The following is a 15,066-nucleotide window of genomic DNA, read 5'->3' as shown; positions in this document are numbered from 1 at the left end:
CCTGTGGTGTGGACATGGTCAGAACTGGGGTCCTCAGTACCTTACTGTGGCTGCCTGCTCCACACTCTCCCAGCAACAGCACTTCCTAATGTAGGTCTTGTGGAACCCTGGCCCCCAGGTGCTCCTGGGTGAGGAAGCTAGGCGGTCCGGTCTAATCCAGTCCCCTCTTAGAGACACACACAGTGACACCCCCATATCTAGGTTCTGAGAAGTTCTGCAATTAACACAACAAAGCTGGTTTTGTTTAACTCACACTTCTCCAAAGTCATTCGACTCCAGAAGCCCTTTGTTTCAAGGCATCTCCATCACAGGCTCCTGTGTTGAGCTTTGGGAAATGCTGGTGTGAGGGGAGCTGGTTGGAGAAATGAGCCGTGGGTTCTAGTCCTGGCTGTGACACAGGCTTTAGGCGAATTCTCAGCCTTGTGGGTCCTGTCTCTGCACCTTTCCTGCCCACCCCTCAGGAATGTTGCCCCCCCGCCCCCCACCCCCAGACATAAATGGGAAACATGGGAGGCCTCTGACCCACATGAGTTATACCACTTAGCCTCAGGCCCCAGGCTCACCTCTGCCTTCTGTCCACCTCGAAAGCTGATCCCATCAGAAATGCACGACTGGAATTCAGCAATTGTGTAGTACTCCACCTCAACAGAAGGGGGCTCTGGCGGCTTCGGCAGCTGGAATCCCTGAAGCAGAGAAGGGCTCAGTGAGCAAGACCCACCTGATCAGAACGGTAACAGAGGTGAGTGTGGCACTTACAGCAGCTGGACAGCAGCTGACCTGAGGATTATCAGTCACCTGAGTCTCAGGGTGTCTCCCTAAGAGACCATGCTCCTGCCCAGGCTCTCTAAGAATACCCAGGATTCGCTCACAACTTGTTGGAGCTATGAAAATGACCCTCTAGTAAATCTCCACTCGGAATCCAGTTTTCAGGTCCCAAAGTGAACGTTAAAAAACAAAGAAACCGTTGTAACAAAGCCCTACACACTGCCCCCCAGGAGATCAAAGTCACATCCTTGAGTCTCAGGTGAAAGTCTACTGGGGTGACACCTTGCTACAGAGGTGTAGGGTGAGTGTAAGGGACTGTGGGGTTGGTGAGACAGCCCTTGGGTCGGTCATCATGATGATGTCAAATGGTCAGGCAAGCATGGAATAAAGCTCAGGATCATTTGCTCTGGGGTGGGGTGATCATTCTGGGCAGCCTAAATGCTTCCTAGATGCTGGCATGTTGATACCTAAGCCTGACATGCAGAGAAATTTAGAATGTGGCCCCAGCCCATGACCTGTGAGCCTCAATCATTCATTTTACAAATGTTTGCTTTGTGTCTACTGGGTGTCAGACTCCATTCCAAGGCAACAGGCAACCAAGAATGAACTAGGAGGACAACCCTCTTGACCTTGTGGAGAGGACATTCCAGCTTTGGCTGGTCTCTACTCCAACAAACGAGGACCTGGTATCTCCCTATCACTTCCAGTATGTCCTGGGATCATACAAAGAGGTTAAAATAAAAAATAAAAAAGGTACATGTATTTGGGAGGCTAGTGTTGGGGAAGCAGCTTTTGAGGACAACCTCAAATGACCCTGCCTTGCAGATGGATACATGTGGGCTCCAAAGCCAGGTCAGCAGTTCATCAGCTATGTGACCCTGAGAAAGACCCTTGACCTCTCTGAGCCTCAGTTTTCTCATCTGTAAACTGGGACTAATCACAGCATCAGGAGAGAATGAAAACTTCTGGTCTAGCCAGGGGCACAGGAAACGCTCTGTAAATACAAGCCAAAGTTGAACACCATCCTGAAACACCATCCTATTCCTCTTAACCTGCCTTGTCCTTCAAGGCTCAGCATGTTCTATTCCTACCAGTCACTGTGGAGCTGTCTCAGGTCAGAGTGAGTGAAGGGTCGGGGAGGATGGTTTTGAGGGATTGGATATGATCCGGTCAACTTTCCCTGCCCTGGCGCCTGGCCCTGCTGTTGTGAGCATGCGCATATGTGGCCCTGGTCCCAGCCCAGCGTGACCCCCAGCCCGGTGGGAGTCAGCCAGACCTCGCTGGAAAAAGCAGCTCTGCTTCCATGGGCCCTGCTCTTGGTAGGTGTGGAAGGAATTACCCCATTCTTGCCAAAATCAAGTCTGCCTGAAAATAGTCAGTGGGGCTGAGAGAGATGGGAGAAGGGAAGAACGCATTGTCCAGTTGCATCAAATGTTGGTGGGGGGGCGCGGAAACAAGACAGAGGGTCCACTGGGGCTGGTGGCCAGGGCTAGCACGGTCCCATCTCCAGGGCCCACACCTTCAAGGTCCTGTTTACAGAAGGGCCAGCATTCCAGCGACTGCTGCTATCCCCCTCCCCAGGGCAGACATCACTGATCACAGTAAATCTTGCTGCTAAGCCCTGACCTGACTGTGGAAGCCTTGTCCCCACACAGCACACAGCTGACAGAGGACGTGGAAAGCTGATGACCAGCCTTCTACACACCATCTCATCCCATCCTCATAACAGCCCTAGGGGATGAGTGGCATGGTCCCCCTCTCTTATAAATAAGGAAACTGAGGCGCATGGCAGGTAAGCAACCTGCCCAGGGGCTCACTGCTCCTAAATGTCAGAAGTGGAGTGTGAATCCATGCCTAGCAGACCCAAAGCCCCACTCTTTCCACTGCCTCCCGCAGCGCCGGATGATATTTTTCGGTTCTAAGGCTCTCTGCCTGCCACCTCTCACCCCAAGCCCCAGCACCCTGAGAGCCTATCGGCCTCCCTGACAGGCTGGGTGCCAGGAACCCCCACCCACAGGCTCCATGGACCCCGGCAGTGCTGAGCCTCTTTGAGCTTCAGCCTATACCAGTCCCTGCCATTTGCTACCCTCCCACTGAGGGCATTCACTGATCTATCCTCTGCCCTCCCAGGCTCTGGCCTCCATCGCATCCGTCGGGCACTTCCAAGCAAGGAAGGCAAAGCTGAATGGCTTCCAGGCTCACATGGAGAGCAGCCCTATTTCCAGCCTCTGGCAATGCCCTGGCTGGACACTCTCACCAGCCAGTCTAAATGTTTATGTCTGCCAGTGCTGTGGCCGGGGTGGATTTATTTAGCTTTGGAGTGCAGTGCCTTTTCGATTAAAAACTGTCCAGCTAGGCCCCAGGAAGGCTGGGATCCCCTGGCTTTCCTCCCTGCCCCCAACCCCACAGAGTTGGAAGCCCCAGCATGGCCCTGGGAAAGCTCTGGACCAACAGGCTCTGCATGGAGACCAGTCAACTACTGGAGGCTATGAGAGTACACCCAGAAAGGGAACAAGAAGACAAGCTGAACACACATACCAGGCTGGACTCTCTGCGAGGGGGAGGCCTTGTCCTCAGGTTCGGGGAGCCTAGAAGAGGAAACGGGGCTTCAGAAATCCCAGCCAGGCAACAGCGCCTTCCCTGCCTTCTCTGGGCATGCCCTCCTGATCCTGGAAGTCCCTGCTTTTGTCCCACGTTTATGGGGAAACTGTGCTCTCGGTCACCACAGACAGCACAGTTGGGCTGCTTCTGTGGGAAGTCAGATCTTTAAGTTGCCTTAGCTGTGTTTCAAGGGGATCCTCTAAAATGACGCACACATTTCAAAATGTGTGGAAATGGGCATTTTTTTCAGGGGAAAGGGTAGATAGCATGATCAGATTTTCAAATTTAGAAGAGACCATGTCTATCGACCAAATCCTTGGAAGCTAGCACAGTGCGAAGCAAGAGGAAATGCCCCCGAAACCCTTCCCAAGTGACTGCTCAGAAGGTTCCAGGCATAGAACTAATTTAAACAAGTTCAGAACTAAACTGAAAAACAGCTTTCCTCCTGATTTTGAGAATGGCTGGACACAAACAGAAGCTGGCCTCATAATATAGAACAGTTTAACCCTCAACCACAGGCATCCCAGCCCCAGAGATGCCAGAGATTTGGAGGGGCCAGAAGCTGGGTTTCTCCTGTACAAAAGGAGGAGATTCCGGAAGAACACTGCTTGAAAGAGCTTGTGGAGGGAGGTACTCCCTCCAAGTGTCTCAGATTTCCGGTAGCTGGAGGAAGGGAACAGGGAAGAAGGGGTAAGGCTCAGCACGATGCTGTATCAGCTCTCATTCTCAGAGCAGGCTTGTGTTGAGGGCCCCATTTCACAGCTGGAAGGAACTGACTTGTCCACATGTGATTAGCACAAGACAAGCTGGCACAGTGAGCCTGGGGTCAGGGGAGGATAATCTGGGGGTCATGCACACCCGCCTTGGGGTTGCCCTACACCTCATGCCCCTTCTCTAAAGAGCGGTGCGGTGAGGACCTGGGGGTCCGAGAGGCTCTTACTGATCTGGGCCCTCTGAGGGGCAATCCTGGCCACGGCTGGGGAGCCCTGGGCCAGCTTGGAGACGGTCCTCTCGGGGATGCCCAGCGCGCTGCCATTGGAGGCGTTGCAGAGGATGGGCAGGCTGATCTCCTTCTTGGTGATGGGGGGCTCCGGGCCCTCGCCTTCAGCCGGGGGGGTTTCCTTGTCCCCAGATGCCTTCTTGTTCAGCAAGTTGCTGATCTCCATGATGTTCCCAATGATCTCCACTGGGCCTGCCAGATTCTTCTTCCGTGCTGGCAGCTCGTCCTTGGCTTTCTTCAGGTAGGATGCTGGCGCCCAGCCCTCTTTGCCCAGGTATCTGCAGGGAGGAGAGGGACCTGGCATCAAGGGGGAGTCCTGGCCAGGCCCCAGGCTCCATCTGGCCTTGCCTGGCTGAGCTTTCTCTACTGCACCTGCAAGACACTTGGCAAACCCACTACTCTGGAGAGAACTGAACGAGGGCCAGTGAAAAGACGCCTGGAACACCCCTTCTTCCTCTCTGTCTCCTGGTTCTTTGCCTGATCCCTCTTGGTGTGGGCCCTCATGGTCTGCAAAGTCAGGCAAACATGTGACCTTGACATGAGAAGATTCTTCAGATTTTGGGTTGCCTAAAAGGTACATTTTACCATGACCTGCTGCCTCACGACAGCAGAGGGCAATTCTAGAGATAAGAAATGAGAAGATGGGGACGTCCCTGGTGGTCCAGTGGGTAAGACTCCACACTCCCAGTGCAGGAGGCCCTGGTTCAATCCCTGGTCAGGGAACAATATCCCAGTGCCACAACTAAGTGTTTGCATGCTGCAACTGAGACCTGGTGCAGCCAAATAAATACATAAATAAAAATAAATATAAAAAAAAAAAGAGAAATGAGAAAGTGAAGCTCCAATACTTTGGCCATCTGATGCAAAGAGCTGACTTACTGGAAAAGACTCTGATGCTGGGACGGACTGAAGGCAGTCCATGGGTTTGCAAATAGTCGGACACAACTTTGTGACTGAACAGAGAGGCACAGAGTTAAACGCCCAGTTGGAAAGGAAAGTATGATCAGAGAGGTGAAGTGGCAGCACAGGTGACAGTCACGAAACCTGAGTTCTGGTCTGTGGTGCTTTGGAACACGATCCTCTCCTGGAGCTCAATTTTTTTTTTTCCTCTTCTGCCAAGAGGCTGGGATAGAGTAGCTGCAAACATTTATTCAGAAGGACAGACATAGCGAGACCAACTGGGAAGATGTGTATAAAGAGTGCCCAAGTAGGGAAAGCATCAACTGCAGGAGGAGCAGACAGATCAGATTCACAGAGCAAGTCCACAAACAGGCCAACGCTAAAGGGGACGACTCAAAGAACTCGGGTGAGGATGGGCTATTCAATGAGGGATCTGGGGACGACTGATGATCCATCAGGAAAATCCAGTGAGACTCTGGCCTTGTAACTGTATAGCAATATTAAAAACTCAAGTTGTGAATATCTCCTTAATCTTGGGGGTTGAGAAAATCTTTCTAAGTGGAACTCCAAAAGCAGAAACTATAAATGAAAAGCCTAAATAAAGCACATGACTGGATAAAATTAAAGCCTTTGGTATGGCAAAGCAAAAACAAAATGAAGCAAAACAAAACGAAAACAAAACCCCAAACCCATAAACAAAAGCAAAAGGCAAATGACAGGGCCGACCTAATTTTAGGGGATTTGCTGACTTCTGAAAATAAACTTTTCCCTTTTTTCTTCATGGTGTTGAACTTCTACCCAAACCCACTGGGAGCTTACTTCCTGGTCCAGCAATTGCTGGCCAATGCCCCAGAGTCTGGGGTGCAATGTCCCTGCCTGCTCCCTGGGACATCTGGCTGTCTGGAATGGCTCCTCCATGCCAGATGTCTGACAACAGCACCCCCCACCCCTCACCGCCTGCCTCCCTGATCAGGCCTGGTTCTTGGGGGCTTAGTAGGTAGGAGAAAAGGGAATGTGGAAGTTCAAGGTTCTAACATGTTTGAGCTTTGCTGGAAAGCTCAGGTAGGAGGTGGCTTCTTACGTTCACTCACATGAATATGTGGGCAGACTGACCCAAGCTTGTCTGTCTGGCCCCGTTTTGGGGCTTGGAAGGCACATATCAGTGAATAAATGGATGGAAGTCAGAGAGCTGGCAGACAGAAGCACAGTTTCAGGGGTGGATGGAAGCAACTAGCAAAGGTGCCTAATTTTACGTATACCAACAACCAAGGCTCAGAGAAGCAAAGTGAGTAGCAGAGGGTCACACCGTGAGCAGCTGGCAGCATTTTGCCCAGAACCTGGTGCCCTTCGTCTAGGAAGATGATGAACCAGCTGGCCACCGCGAGCACCCTGTGTGGAGATGAGGGGCTGGGTCTCCTAGGGTGATGGGCAGGACTGCTCACTGCTCAGAGGGCTCCTGTTCCAAACCCCAACGTGCTCATTTGGTGTTACATGGATAAAATTAGATTCCAGACAGGAGATGCAAGGGAATCAGGAGAGGCTGTGTGTGCTTGGGTCCAACTTTGCTCACATCTGCTTTCCAGCTCTGGAGCACGGAATGACTCCAGAGGGAAGCGAACTGGAAAAGGAGGATGGGGAGAGAGGGGGGAGAGAGAGAGAGAGAGTGTGTGTGTATGCGTGTGTGTGTGGTGGGGGGCATGGAGAAGACAGGAAATAGGATCAACACAGAGCCTGGGATGCTGGGAAATGGCATATTTAAGGGGGTGTTGGCAACCTTCTTAAGGTGGAAACTTTCAGCAGGGTTTTCTCAGTTGAAGCTCCCACTGGCTGAATGGCCATGCCATAGGGACAACAGTTGACTAGATGAACCAACTCAGTGATTGCATTGGTCATTTTAGAAAACTAAGAAAAAACCCCAGCAGCCTTGCAGATAACCTCTGGGTGGATGATTTAGGTTAGCAGCCTGCTAGAATGTTCCCTAGCCTTCCCATGCAGGCTTGTGGCAGCTAGATTGTGGGCTTGGCACTAGTTTCCATTGTCTAGGCACATACTCCTGAACCACCTAATGGGACAGAAAGGGGCACCTCAGCCCCCAGACTGGTATGCACAGGGCGGAGTGGCAGGGGCGGCTATGTCCTGGCAGGTCACACTAAGGTTCAGGTGGCTGGTGATCGTCACCTCACCCGTCAGCACAAACCCATCTTAACACCACGTGGTGCGCCATGTTACAAGCAACTGTCCTGTGAGTACCCCCACCACCTGGGCCACCTGCACCCTCAGTGGGAGACGGCTCTGAACAGCACCCTGCCCACAGAGGGTATGGGGTTCCCAGGTGTGGTGCGGTGGTTCTCATAGCCCACAACAGGGACTATTGGACATCAGGGTTACAGGCAGAGAAGAGAAACTGGGTAAAGTCATCACAGCTGAACTGCTTCTAAAGAACCCAAAAACATTTCCTGGAAGTAATCCCCTTAGCTGGCCTGGGCAGAGGGGCCTGGAGGGCAGGACCTGGTAGGAAGACGTCAGTGAAGCCTCCAGGGTTGAGCCTTCTTCCTCGAGCATCAGGAACCTCCCCACTCCCCTTCTCACACCCCCAGATGGGTTTCTCAGCTGGGAAGCAGGATGAGGCCCAAGGAGAGGGAAGGGCAGAGCAAGAGGACTCTGAAGCAGGCCTGGGCTCAGGCCTCATTTCCGCCCCAGCTCTCTCAACTATGGAGCCAGCCCTGCAGAGTGGAGCAGCTGGGGCCAGAGCTTGCATCTGGGGACCCTGGTGCTGAGCCGTGGGCAGCAGGGGCCGCCTGCTGTGACTTCAGCAAGGCCTGTGGACGCCCGCATTCCAGGTGGCCCAGGCTGCAGAGCACGCCGGGCAGCCAAGGCCGGACACAGAAAACCAAGTTCAGATGTGCTGGAGCCTCTTGGCAGATGCATAGGGAGGCATTGCACCACAGCCTGCAAGCCGGGCCGGGCCCCTGCGCCCTGCTGGCCATGGCTCGGCTCTGCTTTGTGTGTCCCGTTTATGTGTCCCGGGAGGGAATCTGCAAGACGAGCTCCTCTGTCAGAGCAGTTCAGCTGTGTGGAGCTGAAGCAGACAGGCCGGGCCGTGGGCGCCTGGTTCGGTCAGGATCTGCCTGCCAGCCGCTGCCCGGGACCGGCCTGGGGGCACCTCACTCTGCTGGGGCTCCTACCTGATGTACCACCAGCCCTCCAAATTCTTCCGGATCACCTCCACGGTGACTCCCTTCTCAAAGCCAATCTCGTCCTTGCTTTGGCTGGCGTAAGGCTGCACGGTGACGTACTTCTCCTCTGCGGGTGGTGGGTGAAGCAACAAAGCACGATTATTTGTGGACAGGGTACGGTCCTTTCTCTGTCTCCCTTTCTGCCCTGGCCTGGCCTCACTTAGTTGGTGCCTGGAGTGTGCTGGGTCAGCCTCTGGCTTTCCCAGGAAAGGGAGGAGAAGGGACCTGGCCTCGCAGCTGCACCCTCAGGTGGCCCTGCAAGACCCAGGCCGCACAGAGCTGGCTCTCCCAGCCTCCCAGTCCCACAATTTCAGCCAGGGTGCAGGCAGGAGCCTGGAGTCCTCAGGGCCCCCGAGAATTCCTGGACTGAGGGCAGGGCCACGAGGAACCTGGCCCTCATGGGGCCTGAGTTAGGGAGTCTGAGAACAAAACTGGACGTCCCCTCAATGTCCAGAGGCCCCTCAGCAAGCCCTCTCCTTCCTGAACACGCCATCCATGCCCCAGGCCTGCTCTCCCAGCCCTTCTCCAGCCTTAAACCCCTCCTCTGTCCAGCCTTCCCACAGCTCCAGAGGCCCCCAGCCCCCCGATGACTCAGCTGATCACCCGATCCCATCATTTCCCCAAGGGGACCTGATGGGCGTGCTTATGCGTCTGGCTAAGGGTCCCATGGCCACACTGAGCAGTAGTCAGGCAGGAGCCCCGAGCTGGCTAAGATGGCCTCACCACTTGGCAGAACCCCACTGGGAGCTGCCTGCCCTGGGCTCCCTGTAGCACTGCATCCCCCGCTTGGGGCTCCCCAGGAACTGGGAGAGGGGCACCTTGTGGAAGCTGAGGCAGAGCATGGCGGGTAGGTGTGGGGGGGCTGGGCAATTCACGTCTTCCTGGATTCCCTTGGGCTCTCTCTTGGCAGGGACCCTGTGCCTCCAGAGAAGTCCTTGCTCAGGCTTCCAGGGAGGTGCTGGAGACAGGGAGACCCACCACCGGCGGGGCACGGACTCCCTGCCTCCAGGGGGAGAGCCTCCCTAGAGGAAGGGCTAGGGAGGGAACACACAGCCCCACCCTCGCCCTCATCAGAGAGAGAGACAGTGGCATAGACAGACAAGGACACCGACCCGCAGAATACCCTTTGGGAGGCTCACCCTGAACCTGTGCTGTCCTCTCAAACCTGGATCCTCCCTGGGGGCTGAGAGTGCCTGGCACACAGGAGGCGCTCCAAAGGGTCTATGGAGTACACTGAGGAGGAGACTGGTGGGCCGAGCTGGGGCAAAGAGAGGCTGGCTCTGAGATGGCTGCCCCTCACCCCCTCAGCTGGACCGTGACAGGCGGCCTGCTCGAGCTCTGGCAGCAGTGGAGGAGGGGGCAGCTGCCACCCTAACCCCTGGCTCAGGGGGGTCATCTGTTCATTCTGCCCTAGATTATTGGGGTCCTGTCTGCAGCCCTGTGCTGGTGGAGACAGCAGCTCCCTTTGGGGTGGAGGCAGCTGTCCTGCCCGGCTGCAAGGACAGAGCTGGCAGGCCACTGGCCAAATCTGAAAGGCTGACAAGGGGCCAGAGGTAGGCAATGCCTGCCCGCTCCCCCCACCCCAAGGAGCCTCTTTTCAACTGAAAGCGTTTCTCATCGACTTGCTCCTGGAAGCTTTCAGATTCCAATCCAGTCGTGCTGGGGAGAGCCGCCAAGACCGCCTGAGAACCTGGTCCGGCCAGATTCTGACTTGGGCCTTTGAGAAGTTCCATGTTGTACAGTCCAGGCCCCTGCACTCCCACCCATTCCTGGTCTTGCTCCATTTTCCAGTGGGACACCGTAAATCCTGGCTCAGGCGGTGGGATCCAGGGTCCTGAGGTTGGGGGTGAGCCGAGGCCTGGCCTCCACATTTTGCCTTTGCTCAGTCGGGCTATTTTTAAAAGGCTGTGGTTCACGCAGGAAGCCATCATTACAGTTTCCCTAGGCAAAGCTGCTTTTGCAGAGAAAAATTACAGCTCTTCTCTTGGGCAGATGAGAGGAGCCCTGCCCTGCCGCATGGCAGAGGACAAGCCAACACCGTATCATGGGGGGCCAGGCTCCAGCACCAGCCTCCCCAGCCTGTGTGCCGAGGACAGAGCTCTGAGGGCCAGGTCAGAGTCCTGCTTTCCCCTGCTGCTCCTGGGGTGGGCAGACCAGGGATGTCGGTGTTACCCAGGGAAGCTGAGCTGCTCCTGCACAAAACCCTCTTCATGGTGGCCCTGCAGCTAACATGAACACAGAGTTTATGCTCTCTGGGAACACATGGGAGTTTATGCTCCTGGAAGAGACCTGACTTGCTTGGGGGCTTGTCCTGCCCCGTCACTAGAGGTTCCAGGAGGTAAGAATTCAGAGCCCTGATCCCAGGCAGGGCAACTCTTCCAACTGGTCTGTATGGGGGCTCTGTTTTCTGTCACATCTGGCTTGGATGATGAAAGTGTGGGTTACACCCAAGTGGACATGCGGCCCATGGTCTCAGTCCTTTTCTCCCAGGTTTCTCTGAGGCAGATCAGCGCCGGTCCTTTCACTAAACAGGGGCCACAAATCCCACCTCAGGAGGCCAGAGAGGAGGATGCCTAGACTGACAGAAATGACCTGGGGCAGTGGGGGAGTATGCAGATTGGGGTGCAACTGAGTCACTTGCATTGGTTGGGATCTCTAGAAAAGAAGTCCCTTAGGAATCAGGTTGAGAGAAGGGGTCTGGGAGTTCTGGGGGGCACCTCTGGGCTTCTTGGAAGTGCCGAGGCTGTGGTCACTCTGATATGCCATCAAAGGTTGGTTGCCATCTCGCCCCAAGGAGGGCTGGCCAGGCCGCCCACGGGGTGGGTGGGTGGGAGGTGGACAGGCCTGTTCTGGTTTTGGAGGCAGGGGCTGGAGAGCCTTGCAGTTTCCAAACCACAGACGCCTCCTCCTTCCAAACACTTTCCTCTCCGTCAGCAGTCTCCCTGGCTCCCCTCCCAGCCCCCACAACTTACTCAACCCCGCTGCAAGAGGCCTTTTGATTCCAAAGGCCTGGTTGGCTGCAGGACTCAGGGAGTGGAGGCCCCAGGGAAGCACTGCTTTTCTCTTGTCTAGTTAGGTACAGCCCACTGCCTGCTCCCACCTCGGCAGCTCGGCTGTTTGCAGCGAAGCTTCTCCCAGCCAACTTTCTGCGTTCTCCTTGGCTGCCTGACTTAACTTATTAGGGAAAAGACCGGGAAATGCTGTTGTTTAGGTCTTTCATTTAAGAGAGAGAAGTTGGGGGCCTGTATTTGCTTGCATATTTGCATGTGTATGGGTGGCCATAGAATGAATGCATTGTTGGGTATTTGTGTCCACTTACATCATCATATTTTTATAACTGTGACTACGCTGCTGACATACTTGTGATATAAGTTATGTGAGTGCATGTGCCCTATCTGTGTACTTGTGAGGTCGCTACAGAGGAGTGCCCATGACATGGTAGTGTGGATAATGCATTTGTGACGGTAAAAGTAATGCAGTCATGGAAGGGTCTACACGAGGCTGCCTAAGTGTGCATATGTGAGCGGCCGTGTGCAGGGAACTGCAGGTATGCAGGTGTGTAGGGGCTGGACGGGCAGTGTGCTGAGGCCCTCAGGGTGGTGTGCTGGTGGTCGTGCTTCACTGACTGAAGTGTCCGTGAGTCCATGTGGTTGTGGAGACAGAGGTGTGCTTGGGGTTCAGCGTGTGTTGGTGTTTGGAGTGGACACAGAAGGGGATGGGGTCTTCCTCCCCGTACTTTTTCCAGGCCAGTGTCCCACTCTCCTTTGCTGCTGAGGCTCAGGGCAGTGTGGCAGCCTGGGCCCCCACCTTCCTCCCTCTAGGGTGCCTTTGTTTCACATCCAGCCTGTTCTTTCTGCTTTGATGACTTGGCCCCCTGCCCTGCGCCAGCACCCAGGGTCCAACCCGTGCTCCACCCTCAGGACAAGCTGGGCTCCTCGCAGTCAGTGCTCTGACTTGATGCTGAGCCAGCCCCAGTAGAGTCCAGGCTTGTTGCTGCTTGGGGCAGACACCAAAACCGAGTCTCACAGTCGTTCAGAAACAAGCTTTAGGGGTGGAGTGTGAGACCTGGGGCATCCCTGCTATTCTGGAAAAGCCAGCGCTCAGGACACACCCTTCTAGCTGTTCTGTCATTGTCAGGAACACACCCTCCGCTCCCCTCGAGGCAGGAGACAAGGGCCACCCACTGGCCTTGGGGCTCTGGAGATGTTTAGAGGTTTGTTCAGAGGCCCACCCCTAATTTCCCTACCTCCCAAACTCCTGGTGTTCGGAAAGGCCCTAGATTGGGAAACATCTGGGTTCTCCGTCAGCCTTTGTGGAAGGCCAGAGGCCTCCCTGGAATCATCTTGATAAGGCTAAGTCCCTTTGGGCAGGGCTGGGGTGCTAGAGCGCCTGGACCCACAGGGTCTAGACTTTGGTCATTCCAGTTTCCCTGGAACTGGAGGAGGTGGGAATGGCTCTGCCTCCTTCCTAGTCTGTCCCTAAACCACTGCCAGGTAGGCCAAAGCCAAGGAAACCCCACCTTAGAGGAAGGAGGCAGGGAACAGCCAGGGGTGAGGCTAGGGACCAGGCAGAGACTCAGACCCGCTCAGTTCTCTTAATCTGCGGTTTCAGGGCCAACGTGGCCCTTCTCAGAGTCCAGCCCCTCCACGATCCTGTGTAAGTCCCATGACCCTGCCCCCAGGATGCTGGCCAAAGCCAGAGCCATCCCCAGTGTCACCCCGATTCCCAAGCAGCCCCTGCACCCTCCCAGGCCCCTCCCCGCCAGCTAGAGTAGGTGAGAGGACAGTCTGGCTGGTGAATCTAGGTGAGGAGGCCACGGGGCAGAGAGGAGCAGAGCCCAGAAAAGGAGGAGCGTTAGTGAGAGAGAGAGAGGCAGCAGCTGGGGGTGAGCAGAAGCTAACTCCACGGTCACCTCGGCTGTGCTGCCTGTTGACCATCCCGCCCAGCGTCCACCGGCGATCCAGGCGCCGCAGATGGGCCTTGCGTCTCTTGGACACTGGTGTGGGAGATGGCGATGGAGCACGCGGCCGACGGGCACCGGCGGAGAGAATGCAGATGAGGATGAGATGGGACGGGGGGGAAGGGGCGGAGGGAGGGGAGGTGCGCACCTCTAGGTCTCCACATGCCCGGACCAAGCCCCAGGGGCACAGACAGGGCTAGATGGGCACAGAACTGACTGGTGACATCGCTGGCAAGTGGCAAATAACCCAACCAAAGCCAAACTGTGTGGGTTATGCCCCTGAGCCTGCGAGGGGCTAAGACTTTAGAATCCCAGCACCTGAGAGGAGAAGAGGCTCCATGGCTCCAGCCCGGTACAAGGATGACCCTCGGAGGCAGACCCGGAGGAAAACATGCCTCCCATGATCCCTGGGCATTGATGGCTCCCAGGAGCGTATGCCCCCGCCTCCACCAGAGTTCATATCAATCTCCAATCCCCATCCATTCACTCAGCAAGTCCTGCTTGTGAACCTGCCACCATGAGCCAGGCACTGTGTGCAGAAGGATAAGTGTGCCCAGATGGAGACTTGGGGTCCCTTCCGTGGGGGGCTTACAATTCTCACCATCCTGGGTTTGATTTGTCTTTGCTTTTTCAGTAATCCCCAGTGGATCAAATCTGCTGAGGGCTAAGTCTCCACATCTCTGCATCCCCAGGGCTTGGCAAGGGGCTGACCCCTCTGAAACGTTGCTGAGTGAAGCATCATGACACAGGAGACCACAGGCCTGGGTATGTTCCTGCCCCACACACTGCCCACTGAATTTCAGACAGTGAGGGACCTGCCTCCCAGCTGCTCACTGCTCCACACCCCTCCTATCCACACAGGTCCTCTGGCTGCTGTGGATCAGCTCGACATGCCCCCTTGCCTTCCCAGGAGACACCACCACGTGGGTCAACTCCCCCACTCCCCACCCCAGGCACTGCAGGAGGAGGGAGCCAGGCTGCCTGTGTCTGGGGGAGGAAGGCAGCTGGCAGCTAAGAATCAAACTGTCCAGTCACACACCCAGCCGCACCCCATCCAGGCCACCTGGGAAGTACTCGTTTTTCCAGAGGCAGGAGAGTAGCCTGTTTGACCTGCTTCCTGGAAGTGGGAGGCCTGAGGGATGGATTCAGTCCAGGCTGCACCGCCCGCTTACTATGCTGCCAGCCCTCTATAAGCCTCTGTTTCCTCATCTGTCTTTGGGGTTGACACCATCTGCCCTGGTGTGAAGTGAGACAAGGACTGAGTGGGCTCAGTGGAAGAGAGATGAGGTCCTATGTGAGGTCACACTGGGAAGAACCCGAACAGCTGACCTCCCGGGGTGTGTCCACCTGGTTTCTCTGTGGGAAGAGGAGTTTCCCTCAGCTAACGCCCAGCCTTAGGCCACCTTAGCAATAAGTAATGTTTATCCAGTTTAAACCAGGTGCCAAGACCATCTCACAAAGGCCCCAGGTAGTTGGCACTCTGCCTACTCTAGAAATGGGAGGCCAGAGGCACAAGCATGGAGCGCAAGCTGTTAGGGAAGCTCTGATGGGATGAAGGGGTCCAATTTCTATCTGCAGGACTCAGGGGGTCTATAATGGGGTGG

At 55.4% G+C, this 15,066-nt stretch overlaps 1 protein-coding gene across 4 annotated transcripts in view; it reads right to left on the bottom strand.

Moving 5' to 3' along the window:
- Window positions 1-15,066, bottom strand: part of SH3PXD2A (SH3 and PX domains 2A) — a 255,942-nt gene that overhangs the window by 10,951 nt on the left and 229,925 nt on the right. For 3 of the 4 annotated variants that reach the window (XM_018041252.1, XM_018041253.1, XM_018041255.1), the window contains 5 exons: window positions 13,415-13,498; window positions 8,452-8,569; window positions 4,307-4,644; window positions 3,304-3,353; window positions 564-683 (listed from right to left, as the gene is read on the bottom strand). In XM_018041252.1, coding sequence (XP_017896741.1) covers window positions 564-683; window positions 3,304-3,353; window positions 4,307-4,644; window positions 8,452-8,569; window positions 13,415-13,498 — 710 coding nt within the window. The remainder of the gene's footprint in view (window positions 1-563; window positions 684-3,303; window positions 3,354-4,306; window positions 4,645-8,451; window positions 8,570-13,414; window positions 13,499-15,066) is intronic. The other variant, XM_018041254.1, reaches the window with a different exon arrangement.

Source organism: Capra hircus, chromosome 26 (assembly GCF_001704415.2).
Source record: "Capra hircus breed San Clemente chromosome 26, ASM170441v1, whole genome shotgun sequence".
Lineage (NCBI taxonomy): Eukaryota > Metazoa > Chordata > Mammalia > Artiodactyla > Bovidae > Capra > Capra hircus.
The sequence above is the reverse complement of the archived record's forward strand: the minus strand, read 5'-3'. Positions and strand labels throughout refer to the sequence as shown.